General features: G+C 37.3%; 1 protein-coding gene across 1 annotated transcript in view; it reads left to right on the top strand.

Moving 5' to 3' along the window:
- ABCB9 (ATP binding cassette subfamily B member 9) overlaps nucleotides 1-14,030 on the top strand; it is a 193,796-nt gene that overhangs the window by 71,290 nt on the left and 108,476 nt on the right. Inside the window, exons 7-8 of the mRNA XM_053699772.1 lie at nucleotides 111-299; nucleotides 10,011-10,184. Coding sequence (XP_053555747.1) covers nucleotides 111-299; nucleotides 10,011-10,184 — 363 coding nt within the window. The remainder of the gene's footprint in view (nucleotides 1-110; nucleotides 300-10,010; nucleotides 10,185-14,030) is intronic.

The following is a 14,030-nucleotide window of genomic DNA, read 5'->3' as shown; positions in this document are numbered from 1 at the left end:
TATTATTATATATTGCCTTTGACCTTGTAATATAGTCCTATTGTTGTGCTTGTTTGCTAGGATCACTCATTTTTGCATGTTTAACATAAACACATTATACTGTATTACAGTCTTTTGGTCACATGTATGGAGGGCTGATGAAGGGCATTGGGACAGCTGAAAAGGTGTTTGAATTGATAGATCGTAAACCAAAAATGGTAAACAATGGGACTCTGGCTCCTGAACATGTGGAGGGAAAAGTAGAGTTTAGAAATGTTACTTTTGCATACCCTACCCGTCCTTCAGAAAATGTGTTGAAGGTAAGTGAAACAATTAATAGACTCACACAGACCTCAGGCCTGTATTAGATGTCAAATAGGACAGGTGTATTAAAGGGACATAAAACAAGTTTGGATAAATACTAAATATAATAATATGTACTTATTACTTTACCTGCAAATTTATACTGCAGTGCCTCGTCATTAACCTTTTATTTTTAGTTTCTGAATTGTAAAGCTCTAACTCCCCCACACATTTTCCTTCTAAGGCTGTATCTATATCTATTGTTGTTTTGGTAGAATGCAAAAGTGCATAGGAATTAGCTGCTGCAGCATACCTAGAAGATGTGAACTCAATTGAAATACAATGACTGTGTGTAAACACTGATAAGGTGGGTGGATCTGACTGCTCCAGACAGCATGGCTTTGTAACTAATTTTGCTTATTTTTGAAAGTTATTTTAAAATACTTGCCAGCAATATTTAAACAATTTTTTAATGCAAACTATTTTTACTTAATTAGCCCTTTGAGGATATGCACAGATCTCAACATTTTTTATGGCACTTTAATTCCCTTACATAATAGACTTCTACTGGGGTTCTTGAGCACTAAAATGATAGAGTGCAAATAATCTGCACACATGCATACAAACACACACATGAACACATATACATACATATACACACACGCATATATAAACACACACATACACACGCACATACATACATACACTTACCTACACGCACATACACAGTCACACGCGCATACATACATACATACACACATACATACATTTTTCCGGGAAACTTTGCATTGTTTTTAGTTTCTAATAAAGATGGATTAAACTTTATGGTGCTGTACATACTTACAAACACATACTTATATACACGTACACATACACACACACACATACATAACATCCACATATACCACACATACAGTACATACTCATACACACACACATATACCACACATACATTACTTACACACACACACACACACATACATACACATGCATACCTATATACATACATACACACATACATACATACATACACACAAATACACACACACACATATAGTACATACCTATGACCATTTTCCAGTCACATACCATATCCCTTTATTTCTACCACAAAACCTTCTTTTCATTAAGTCTAAATAAAACATAAATACCTTTCCATATTAGTTTCATGTGTTTTGTTATGCTCTGGCAATTGATAATCGTCTACCTCAGGTCTCAAAATACATTTAAAAAAAATATTTTGGATTGTGCATGAGCATAAGAATTAACTCATCAATTATAATACAAGCGCAGTAAGCATCCTGATACTACTCTGTGCTATCCATTTAAAGTATAGGGCATGCAAAAAAAGAGTTTTGGCCATGTTAGGAAGTTTTTGTTCTTTCACTGACATATCTAAGGAATGTTTTGTCCATATGTTTTACTGACTGTGCTATCTTCTCTTCCGCATGAGCTTTAACCTTCCTAATTAACTGCTTAGACTTTTTTGTTGTTGGAGTCTTCATATTTGCATATAATCATCTGACTGTGTGTGTCTGTATAAGCTTTATTTATCTTTACAGCATGTGCTACTTCTTTGGAAAACCATATTGGTTTCCGCTTTCTTTTACTTTTACAGACATGTCTAATACAGTGTGCATTTGCAACTATAATGGCACCCTTCAAAAATTCCCACAGTTCTTGAACCCCTGTAATAAGAGTTTTCCCTTTTAAATAGTTGTTTAGGTTTTATCCCATTAATGAAAAATCAGCCTTCCTAAAGTCTAAAACTTTTGTTTTAGTCTGAATGAACAGTGTCTGTACATGAATACTAAACCAAACAGTTAGACGATCACTGGATCCTAAGTTCTCACCGACAGACACATCTGAAACTGTATCACTCTTTGTAAGTATTAAATCTAATATAGCTTCCTGTCAAGTTGATTCCTTAACTAATTGCTCAAGTGATTCCCCTTGCAAAGATTCAAGAATCTACCTGCTTCTAGCTGATCTAGCAGAGGGAATCTTCCAGTCTATATCTGGCAAATTAAAGTCCCCCATTACTATAACCTTAATCTTTATGGTCATTTTGGTTATTTCTTCTAATAACAGATTCTCCAGTCTTTCATCCTGCAATGGAGGTCTATATACAACCCCTATTCTAAACACATTTCTTTCATATACGTGGCAAGAGTCCATGAGCTAGTGACGTATGGGATATACATTTCTACAAGGAGGGGGCAAAGTTTCCCAAACCTCAAATGCCTATAAATACACTTCCCACCTCACTCATACCTACATTTTACAAACCAGTATTGGTGTGGCTGTCTGCTATATGTGGATGGGTGTCTTACACGGTAAGTATATATTTTTATTATATAAGACACTCTCAGCTATGAATTGGGCACTTTTTAACTAAAGTTTTTATATATTGTTTGTATACATGCCTTGAGTCAGTAATTCAGTGCTCTTTTTTTTCAACTTTATTTGTGGCTAAATATTTGTCAAGGTTGGTAGAGTCTGTGAAACATACAGGTTTTTTTTGGAGCTACTAATTTATTTATAAATTAGGATGCTAAGTGTTATGTTAGTCTCATGGAATGTTGATAATCACATTTTATGCAGCTATAATAGAAGTATCCATTAGGCTTTATTTTGGTACATTTTGTTTTTTTTGTATGTACAATCAAAATTCTTACCTGCTTTTTAGAGTGATAGGTGTATTAGAAACTCACTACAGCTTTGCATGTCGCCCATGTGATGATGCTATTTATGTCATAGGATGACGTGTCATCATTTTGTGTCATTTTTATTTTTGGCGCCAAAAATTTCCCGCCCAAAAAAAATACATTTTCCTGACAAAATTGCTCTTATAAGCTTCACCCCAAGCTCATTTAGTATTATCAGAAAACATTTAGAGAGCTTTAATGCAGCATCTTATGAATTAGTTTTCTTTTGTTATAAATTTTCGCTCTGTTTCCCATTCTCTCAAGCCTGTTATATATATCATATATAGGAACATGGATATAAATTTGCAGAATTAATTTTTTTTTTTTCAGATACCTCTCCAGGTCCAGGGATCCTCAGGCGGAATTGATGAATACTAGCAGTTCCATGGTTTTACCAACCTGCTTACATTTTTTCACCTCTGGGAGTGATCTCAAAGATCATAATGGAACAATCTTATGTGTTTCTGATAGCACCAGCATGGCCTCACAGGTTCTGGTATGCAGACCTTGTTCAAATGTCCAGTTGCCCACCTTGGTCACTTCCTCTAAGACCAGACCTCCTGTCTCAAGGCCTGTTATGCCATCCGGATCTCAAATCTCTAAATTTGAAGGCATGGAAATTGAACTCTTAGTCCTTTGTCATAGAGGTTTATCTGACTCTGTGATTAACACTATGATACAGGCTTGTAAGCCTGTTTCAAGGAAAATATATCACAAGTTTTGGAAAACCTATATTTCATGGTGTTCCACTCATGATTATTCTTGGCATTCTTTTAGAATTCCTAGGATTCTACAGTTTCTTCAGGATGGTTTGGATAAAGGTTTGTCTTCCAATACTTTGAAAGGGCAAATCTCTGCTCCTTCTGTTTTATTTCACAGAAAGATTGCTAATCTTCCTGATGTTCACTGTTTTGTACAGGCTTTGACTCGTATCAAACCTGTTATTAAATCTATCTCTCCTCCTTGGAGTCTAAATTTGGTATCAAAGACTTTGCAGGCTCCTCCTTTTGAGCCTATGCATTATTTGGACATTAAACTACTTTCTTGGAAAGTGTTATTTCTCTTGGCTATCTCTGCTAGAAGAGTTTCTGAATTGTTTGCTCTCTTGTGAGTCTACTTATCTGATTTTCCTTCAAGATAAAGCTGTTTTGCAGACTTCGTTTAAATTTTTGCCTACAGTTGTGAATTCTAACAACATCAATATGGAAATTATTGTTCCTTCCTTGTGTCCTAATTCTAAGAATACTCTTGAAAGGTCTTTACATTGTTTGGATGAGGTAAGAGCTTCAAAATATTATGTTGAGGCTACTAAAGATTTCAGAAAGGATTCTAGTCTATTTGTTATTTTTTTCTCGTTCCAGAAAAGGTCAGAAAGCCTCTGCCATTTCTTTGGCATCTTGATGAAACTTCTGATTCACAAAGATTATTTGGAGGCAGGGCAGTCTCCGCCTCAGAGAATTACAGCTCATTCTACAAGACCAGTTGCCACATATTGGGTTTTCAAGAATGAAGCTTCAGTTGATCAAATCTGCAAAGCAGCCACTTCTTTGCATAAATTTACTAAATTTTACCATTTTAAAGTTTGTGCTTCTTCGGAAGCAGCTTTTGTTAGAAAGGTTCTTCAGGCAGCTGTCTTGGTTTGATTCTAGTGCCTATGATTTAAGTTTTTTAAATTTTTAAGAAAATTTAATTATTTTTTTGGATTTATTTCTCAGCGGAAATACCTGTTTTTATTTTATCCCTCCCTCTCTAGTGACTAGTGGACTTCCACATCTTGGTTATTATATCCCATATGTCACTAGCTCATGGACTCTTGCCAACTATATGAAAGAAAACATAATTTATGTAAGAACTTACCTGATAAATTAATTTATTTCATGGTGGCAAGAGTCCATGAGACCCACCCAATTTTTTGGGGGGTTATGATTTTTTTTTATAGAAAGCACTTTATTTATCCTGTTCCTCTTTTTATGCTTTTACTCCTTTTACACCTCACTAACTTGGCTATACGTTAAACTGAGGTATGAGTGAGGTGGGAGGTGTATTTATAGGCATTTGAGGTTTGGGAAACTTTGCCCCCTCCTTGTAGGAATGTATATCCCATATGTCACTAGCTCATGGACTCTTGCCACCATAAAATAAATTAATTTATTAGGTAAGTTCTTACACAAATTATGTTTTATATCTCCAGTTTCCAAAGTCACCCAAATACTTACCAGCTCATCATTAGTTCTTTCCTACTCTGTTCTTTTTAAATAACTTGTATCCAGGTATGACTATGTCCCAGTCATGAGATTCATTGTACCATGATTCTGTTACAGCTACTAAATCCAAGTGAGTTCAGGACATTTATTTCCTAAGCTGAGAGCATTTGTGCTCATGGCACAAAGAACTTTTCTACTACAATTTCTGGACCTGGAACGTGGACTACAACTGGTAATGCATTGAGGCACCTGAGTAGGAGTTTAACTACCCCATGTATTAAATGGCGTGCGGACAAGCTTCTCAACTTGAGAAGTTGTCCGCACGCCTTCGCTGCATACGCGCAGCGGATCTGTTAGTCCACTGGTCCGTATAATAATTGTGCAATGCCTGCCCCTTCACTTGTGCGACCAGTCGGGCAAGAAAAGGGACTGTCAATCACTGAGAGCGAACAAGCTCTTAGTGATTTCTCTTCTAATGACCGCTGCTTCTTACATTGCAGGAAGAAGGCTTGCATGTGCGAACCTGCCCCACAAGAGATCCTTAGCAGCTTATGATGCTTCGTGCATGGAGTCCTATGTGTCTAAATACTTTTTTTTGTTTGTATGGGGGTAAACACATGGTTGCAATGTGACATTTGTGTTATAACAAAAGCTGCAACATATTATAGAATTTTAATATGGCATTTAAATGTCTTTTCAAACAGACCATTATAATAACAAATAAGGCAGCTTTCATCTGTCTATATTATCAGCTCTTGATTTCAGTATATTTTTTTTGTTCTTGAAAATATGACTAATATGATAGATCATGTTTTGCTTTGATTGTTCTAAATCAAAATATTCACTGACATGATATTTATATTCATTTAACCCCAGCTAATGACTCAGTATCTCTTCTTCCCCTGTGGGAAAAAAATAAATCAATAGCCTATAGTTACATCTGGTCTCTCACAGTCATTTCTTTCATTTTTGAGTTGCATCCAATTTTGACTTTGTCTACTTGAACAAAGGAAGAACTTGAAAGCTTTCTGTTATACAGATCTGAAAGATTTATACAGATCTGAAACATTAGGACCTACTGTCTGGGGAAGGCTCACAGTGTCTCAAAGGATTGTACATAAAAACCAGTTTCATACAAATGAGCTACTGTTCCTGAAAGGATTTACCCTATGACCTTTAATTAAAAGGAGATAATGCATATACAGTATGTTCCTATCATGTAAATGAAAAAGAAGTTGTAAAAAAATGTCAAGAACTTTTGATTAAACGTGAAGCTTGTGTTTGTATGTAAATATAAATCAATAATGTGATATTGGAAATGTACAATGTCCCATTAGTGATGACTCATATATTAGATTTGGGATTTTCCATTGTAATAGGAGAATATGAAATCTTTCTAAGAACCTTAGTTTAACAAAAATGATGTAATCATTATAGGAGTTGCATCACAACATGAACATGATATTAAATTAAGCAAAAAAGTCTATCATGCATCTGAATAAACAGCAACTAAAAACGTTAAAAACATGTTTTTGTATTATATGTGGAACAGAGCTATTTACATTTATATTGAAACTATTGATATTATTTGTTTTTGTTCATTTGTTATTGCAGTATGTATAATTATTGACTACCAAGAACAACTCACACAGCTGTATTGGTAAACAATGGCAAGTCTTCATACTCATAAAAATAAAAAGTAGGACAATCCATCTTAAAGTGAATGTAAATTTTGATACTAAAGTGCCCGTTTTTTAAAAAATTTGATTAAAAACAGAGGCACTTTAATTCATCAAAATTTACATTTTACTTGTGTTGTGAAAAAAAACTTACCTTTTAATCTTCACAGCAGCTCCAGCTTCCTCCACCCGTCGCAAAGCCTCTTCCTGGGTCTAAAATGAGGAATTCGGCTTCCACCAATCACAGCGTTGAATCAGACACTGATTCCCCCAGGGGGGGGAGCCGTGATTGGAGGATGACCTATCCATCATTTATGACATCAGAAATGGCTTGCAACGACCGGAGGAAGCTGGAGCTGCTGTGAAGTTTAAAAGGTAAGTTTTTTTCACAACACAAGTGAAATTAAATGATGATGATATAAAGTGCCGCTGTTTTTAATCAAATTTTTAAAAACCGGGCACTTTAGCATCAAAATTTACATTCACTTTAAGTGGTTCAACACAGGTTGCTTGATCCTTTTTAATTTTCCTTTTTTTTTGAGTGATAACCTCTATGTGTTGGTATAACAAAACCACCAGTTTTTTTTTTATTTTAATTTTACTTGGTTTAACCACGGCAACCATCTTTGTGTCATGGTGCACAACAAATTTTGGTTATAGAGATGTTTACGAAAACCTCAATATCTCAGCTCAGGATGGCCCTAGGTCCTTGGAAACAAAAAATGATCTCTAGATCACATTACAATGTATATGTACAATACATATATACACATTTTGTACATTCTTGATCCTTATACTTATTAAGTCCGAATGTAATGATGAAAATTGCTGAAAGTTCCACTTTTAGGCTCAATTTATCTATCATGTTGGTGCACGTACAAACACATAACATTAGGGCAGGAAGATTTGTCTCTGGATATCTGGGCATGTCCAAACCTCCAAGTGTATGGACACAGCCTGTCAGTGTGTTGGCTGCATTCTTGTGAGTTAGATGCTAGGTGCTGAAGTGTGTTTGTTTCAAGTGATGTGGGAATAGATTTTATCCAAATATGGAAATACAGTGTTTACTTGGGTGTTTTACAAATGATCAGTGTCATAACAGAGCTATGGTGGTGTTTCTCCTGTGATAAAAGCAGTGACTACAGCTCAGAAGAAAAGGAGTTACTGTGTTCAAGGGTAGGATGTGATGTTACATCATTTTGTAAGTACTGTGAAAACAAATGTCTATTGAAATATCATCAGCTATTTGGTAACAGTTGTTGTAATCCCTTGGAATATCACAACAAACCTATTACAAAAGGACTATAATAAATCTGATTAGAGCTCATATCAAAAGAAAATAACTATCCTCTAAAATGTGTCCTTGGTGGATCAATATGTTCCACCTGCTACACAAACATTTTTCTGATTGAAAAAGAAACATGTATGGAGCAGAGTGACAGCTACAGTATGTATTACCCGGAGATTCTCTTCAGAAGGTTGACTCAGCTTGTATTGCTCTTGGAGTATCCCCTGCATCCAAGATTAGAAAGAAGATTAAATTTAAAAAAAAGAACGGATCATTCAGAAGAAATATTGGTTTTGGAGTCTTCTTTATATGCAAATGTTGAAGGTTAGATGGAAGGCAGTGGTAAAGATCTCAATAAATCAGAAATTATACCCTACACTGAATAAGATCAGCTGTAATTCTATTAGACAAATGTACATTGTTTTGTAGGCTCGGGACACATCCCATGAAAAGCATTTTAAAGGGACACTAAAGTTAACATTAAACTTTCTTTTTTTCAGACAGAACAGTTTTAAGAGACTTTCCAATGTACGTCTATTATCAAATAATGCACAGTCTTTTTATATGCACACTGAGGCACAAGCTACTACTGAGTATGTGCAAGCTTTCACAGTGTATATGTATATGAGTCTGTGATTGGCTGATGGCTGTCACATGACACACAGGTGGACAGCAAATTTGCTAGACAAAATGTACTGCTCATTTAAAATTCAGAGTTAATGCTATAACATTGTCTTTTTTATGCACTTATTTATTATGCAATTCTGCAGTATTCAATAGTTGTTAAATGTGGGTTATCTTGCTTCCTTTGCTGTGGCCAATTAAAGGGCCAGTAAAAATACAAAATAATGTTATATAATCCTGCACATAGTGCAGAATTATATAACATTATCTTAGCAGCAGCTTTATGAAACTAAAGCATATCCTGATTTTTTTTTAAAAGTTGGACTCTGCTCAAGGTTCTACTGAGCAGGTCTTGTTGTTCAAAAGCGATTCGCAGGCGCGCTGTCTGGTCACAGCCCACCGATCACGCCATTGAAGTGAATGTAGCTCGCTCCCGCTACCAGATCAGAGCGGGAGCAAGCTACATTCACTTCAATGGAGCAACCGGTCAGGCTGTGACTAGACAGCGCCTCTTTGAAGCGTTTTTGAACATCAAGACCCGCTCAGTAGAAACATGAGCAGAGTCCAACTTTTAAATAAAAAAATCAGGAAATGTTTTAGTTTCATAAAGCTGCCACTAAGATAATGTTATATCAGTCTGCACTATGTGCAGAATTATATAACATTATTTTGTATGTTTACTGGCCCTTTAAGAAAAGATAAAAAAAAAAGCCCCTGCACATATCTGTTAATCACTGTACGGTATTTTTTTAAATACACACAATATTCGGAGGTGTGAAATGCACGTAATGTAGCATCACATTATATATATATATGTCATGTCTTAAAAAGCATTTAAACTGCAATTAGCATGTTTTGCAGTTCAGGGAAATATCCATTGAATACTCTAGGTTAAGCTTTATTTTATTTCCTCTGCTAAGGCCATTTACGGACAGATACAATGTTGCACCTTTGCTAATCAAACAGTCACTGTCTAGAATATAGCAGGGTCAGACTTCTGAATTCTGCAGTATGCACTTCCACCTCTTATGGAAACTAGAAAACAAAACGCAGTTTTCAGTTACATGAAAACAGGACAAATTAAATCATGAAAGTATTTTTATTATGCATATTTTTAGGATTTATGATGAATTCAACTTGATTTTTATGCCCCTTTAAAGTAAATTACATTATTCACTATACAGTTACTTGAATACAAAAGACCATATTTCTTTTTACCCCACAGAATTTGTCTTTAACGCTGGTTCCGGGTAAAGTCACTGCACTAGTGGGTCCATCAGGTAGTGGAAAAACATCATGCGCTAATATTTTGCTAAATTTTTATCCTGTACAAGAAGGGGAAGTTCTCCTAGATGGGCAGCCGATAAGTATGTATGACTACAAGTACCTACACAATAAGGTAGGTGCACTGTGTATTCACTTTTGTCTGCCAGAGCAAACTCGTCTCCACCAGTGTGAGTTTAAAGGGACAGTCTAGTCAAAATTAAACTTTTATTATTCAGATATGACTTGTAATTTTATTCAACTTTCCAATTTATTTTTATCACCAAATATGTTCTCTTGGTATTCTTAGTTGAAACTAATCCTAGGTAGGCTCATATGATAATTTCTAAGCCCTTGAGGGCTGCCTCTTATCAGATTTTTTTTTAATTGCTTTTCACAACAAGAAACTGAAAGTACATGTGGGCCATATAGATAACACTTGTTAACGCCCACAACAACAATACTAAATGCAACACAATACTAAATGCAAGTCAATAGATAATAAACAGTCACAGTCATGTGATCAGGGGGCTTGAAGAAGGTTCTTAGATACAAGGTAATCACAGAGGTAAAAAGGTATATTAATATAACTGTGTTGGTTATGCAAAACTGGGGAATGGGTAATAAAGGGATTATGTAACTTTTAAAACCATACCAATTCTATTGTAGACTGTCCCTTTAACAACTCCTGGTTGTGAAAAAGCCTGCGTATGCCCAGATTCTGTTGTAGCTTCTACTATCTGGTTATATACAACCAAATCTTCATTAAAGCCTATGTTTATGGTTATTGCTGTGTAGTTATATTTGAACAATATAATGCAGACTCGTGTTTCTAATTGTAGTAAGTGCAGATAAATCAGGGTTTGATTACAATCTATCTGTATGTTAACAGCTTTCATTGTTTTCCTACAGCAATTTTTTAATTATCAGTTTGATGCAAAATGATACTACATTTAACTATATTTATGTGCCGGTTTTGTTTAACAGATCACAATCCATATTCTTAATACTTAACACATTTATGGGTCCATTTTTCACTTATTGAATTCCACAACTAAATGTATTTGCTGAATCACTTGACAATACTTTTTTTTTACTTATTACGGGGTACCCTAAACAGTTTTCAAATGTAACTTTGGTTTTGTCAGTGAAGAAAGCACACTCACATTACCCCCCTGTCATATTGCTGTTGGTAGTAAGCTGTAGCTTAATCAATAAAAGTTCAAATGTAATATTAAGCACTTAAACACTAATACAAATGAGCTAAATTAATAACCTAACACACATTCCCATTGTACTAATGATTCCCTTGCTCAAATTTCTTACAGAGACATATACACAGCTCTATGGTTTTGGAGAACAACCGGTTAATTGTCCACGTCACCTTTAAAGGGACACTGAACCCAAATGTTTTTTCGTTCGTGATTCAGATAGAGCATGCCATTTTAAACAACTTTCTAATTTACTCCTATTATCAAATTTTCTTCATTCTCCTTGTATCTTTAATTGAAAAGCAAGAATGTAAGTTTAGATGCCGGCCCATTTTTGGGGAACAACCTGGGTTGTTCTTGCTGATTGGTGGATAAATTCACCCACCAATAAACAAGTGCTGTCCAATGTACTGAACCAAAAATTGGCTTCTGGCTCCTTAGCTTAGATGTCTTATTTTTCAAATAAAGATAGCAAGAGAACAAAGACTAATTGATAATAGGAGTAAATTAGAAAGTTGCTTAAAATTGCATGCTCTATCTGAATCACGAAAGAAAAAAAAATTGTGTTCAGTGTCCCTTTAAGTATCACTACACACTATTAAAAGGGATCAATCAACATGCAAGCCCTTCAACCTGTTATGTAATTGTTAAACCTCCAAAATTACAATTTGTTTGTCATAAATTGTTCACAATTTGAATTGGATTAAGAAATCAAGAGAATTTGTTGGGTTGCCTGTTTTGTAAGTTTATTCTCCTTTACAATATGTATTGATAACCATTGACTGTCTGTTTCGCAAAGAACCTCAATAAAAATATATAAAAAAAAAAAAAGAAATAAAGAGAATGACGGATTCCCCACCGAAATTAGAAAATCTGTCACACACGCCCTCGTCAGTAGTCGACTGGACTACGGCAATGCACTGTACGCCGGGTCCACCATCAAGCTCCAGAAACAACTCCAACACATCCAGAACACCTCGGCCAGACTCATCCTTGACACCCCTCGCCAAAACCACATCACCGAACACCTAAGGAACCTACACTGGCTCGCCGTCAACAAGAGAATCACCTTCAAGCTCCTAACCCATGCATTCAAGGCCCTCTACAATATCAGTCCTGAATACATAAACCACCGTGTCAATTTCTACACCCCCTCCAGACAACTCTGCTCTGCCGACCAAGCACTCGCAGTCATCCCCCGCATCAAGAAAAAAACAGCTGGAGGAAAATCCTTCTCCTATATGGCAGCAAGTTCATGGAACTCCCTCCCGTTGCACCTCAGACAATCCACCTCCCTTACAAACTTCAGGAAGGACCTCAAGACCTGGCTCTTCAAATGAATCGTCTTCCCTTATCCCCCCTCTCCCCCCCTCCCATAGCGCCTTGAGACCCTCACGGGTGATTAGTTTGCGCTTTACAAGTACCCAATAGATAGATAGATAATGATTTTGTTTTGTTTTCGGGAGATAACGATTTTGAGCCTCAGGGTTATTAATGGCAGAAGCATTTTGGCAGAGGTGAGTGAGTGCAGGGCATACAAATTCAGCTTAGGCAGGGGGGGGGTGAGTGCGTGCAGTGAAGACAGTTAAGCTGGGCAGCCAAGGTAAGCTCAGGCAGGGGGAAGTGAGCACAGGGTAGCCAAGGTAAGCGGTAGTGATCACAGTGCAAAGAAGGTTAGCTTAGACCGGGAAGTGAGTGCAGGGCATACAAATTCAGCTTATGCAGGAGGAAGAGAGCACAGGGCAGCCAAGGTAAGCTTAGTCAGGAGGAAGTGAGCACAGGGCAGTCAAGGTTAGCTTATGCAGCAGGAAGTGAGCACAGGACAGCCAAGGTAAGCTTAAACAGGGGGAAGTGAGCACAGAGCAGCCAAGGTAAGCTTAGACGGTGAAGTGAGCACAGGGCAGCCAAGGTAAGCTTAGAAAGGGGGAAGTGAGCACAGGACAGCCAAGGTAAGCTTAAGCAGGGGGAAGTGAGCACAGAGCAGCCAAGGTAAGCTTAGGCAGGAGGAAGTGAGCACAGGGCAGCCAAGGTTTGCTTAGGCTAGGGAAAGTGAGCACATGGCATACAAGGTAAGCTTAGGCAGGGGAAGTGAGCACAGGGCAGAGTAGGTTAGCTTGGTCAGTGGAAAGTGAGTGTAGTCTGGGCAAGGTAAGCTTAGGCTGGGGGAAGTGAGCACAGATCAGCCAAGGTAAGCGTAGACAGGGGGAAGTGAACACAGAGCAGCCAAGTTAAGCTTAGACAGGGGGAAGTGAGCACATGGCAGCCAAGGTAAGCTTAGGCAGGGGAAGTGAGCACAGGGCAAAGAATGTTAGCTTAGACAGGGAAGTGAGTGCAGGGCATACAAATTCAGCTTAGGCAGGAGGAAAAGAGCACAGGGCAGCCAAGGTAAGCTTAGTCAGGAGGAAGTGAGCACAGGCCAGCCAATGTAAGCTTAGGCAGGAGGAAGTGAGCACAGGGCAGCCAAGGTAAGCTTAAACAGGGGGAAGTAAGCACAGAGCAGGCAAAGGTAAGCTTAGACAGGGGGAAGTGAGCATAGGGCAGCCAAGGGTAAGCTTAAGCAGGGGGAAGTGAGCACAGGGCAGCCAAGGTAAGCTTAGGCAGGAGGAAGTGAGCACAGGGCAGCCAAGGTTAGCTTAGGCAGGGGGAAGTGATCACATGGCATACAAGGTAAGCTTAGGCAGGGGGAAGTGAGCACAGAGCAGCCAAGGTAAGCTTAGACAGGGGTAAGTGAGCACAGGGCAGCCAAGGTTAGCTTAGGCAGGATGAAGTGA

This window comes from Bombina bombina, chromosome 2 (assembly GCF_027579735.1).
Source record: "Bombina bombina isolate aBomBom1 chromosome 2, aBomBom1.pri, whole genome shotgun sequence".
NCBI lineage: Eukaryota > Metazoa > Chordata > Amphibia > Anura > Bombinatoridae > Bombina > Bombina bombina.
The sequence above is the reverse complement of the archived record's forward strand: the minus strand, read 5'-3'. Positions and strand labels throughout refer to the sequence as shown.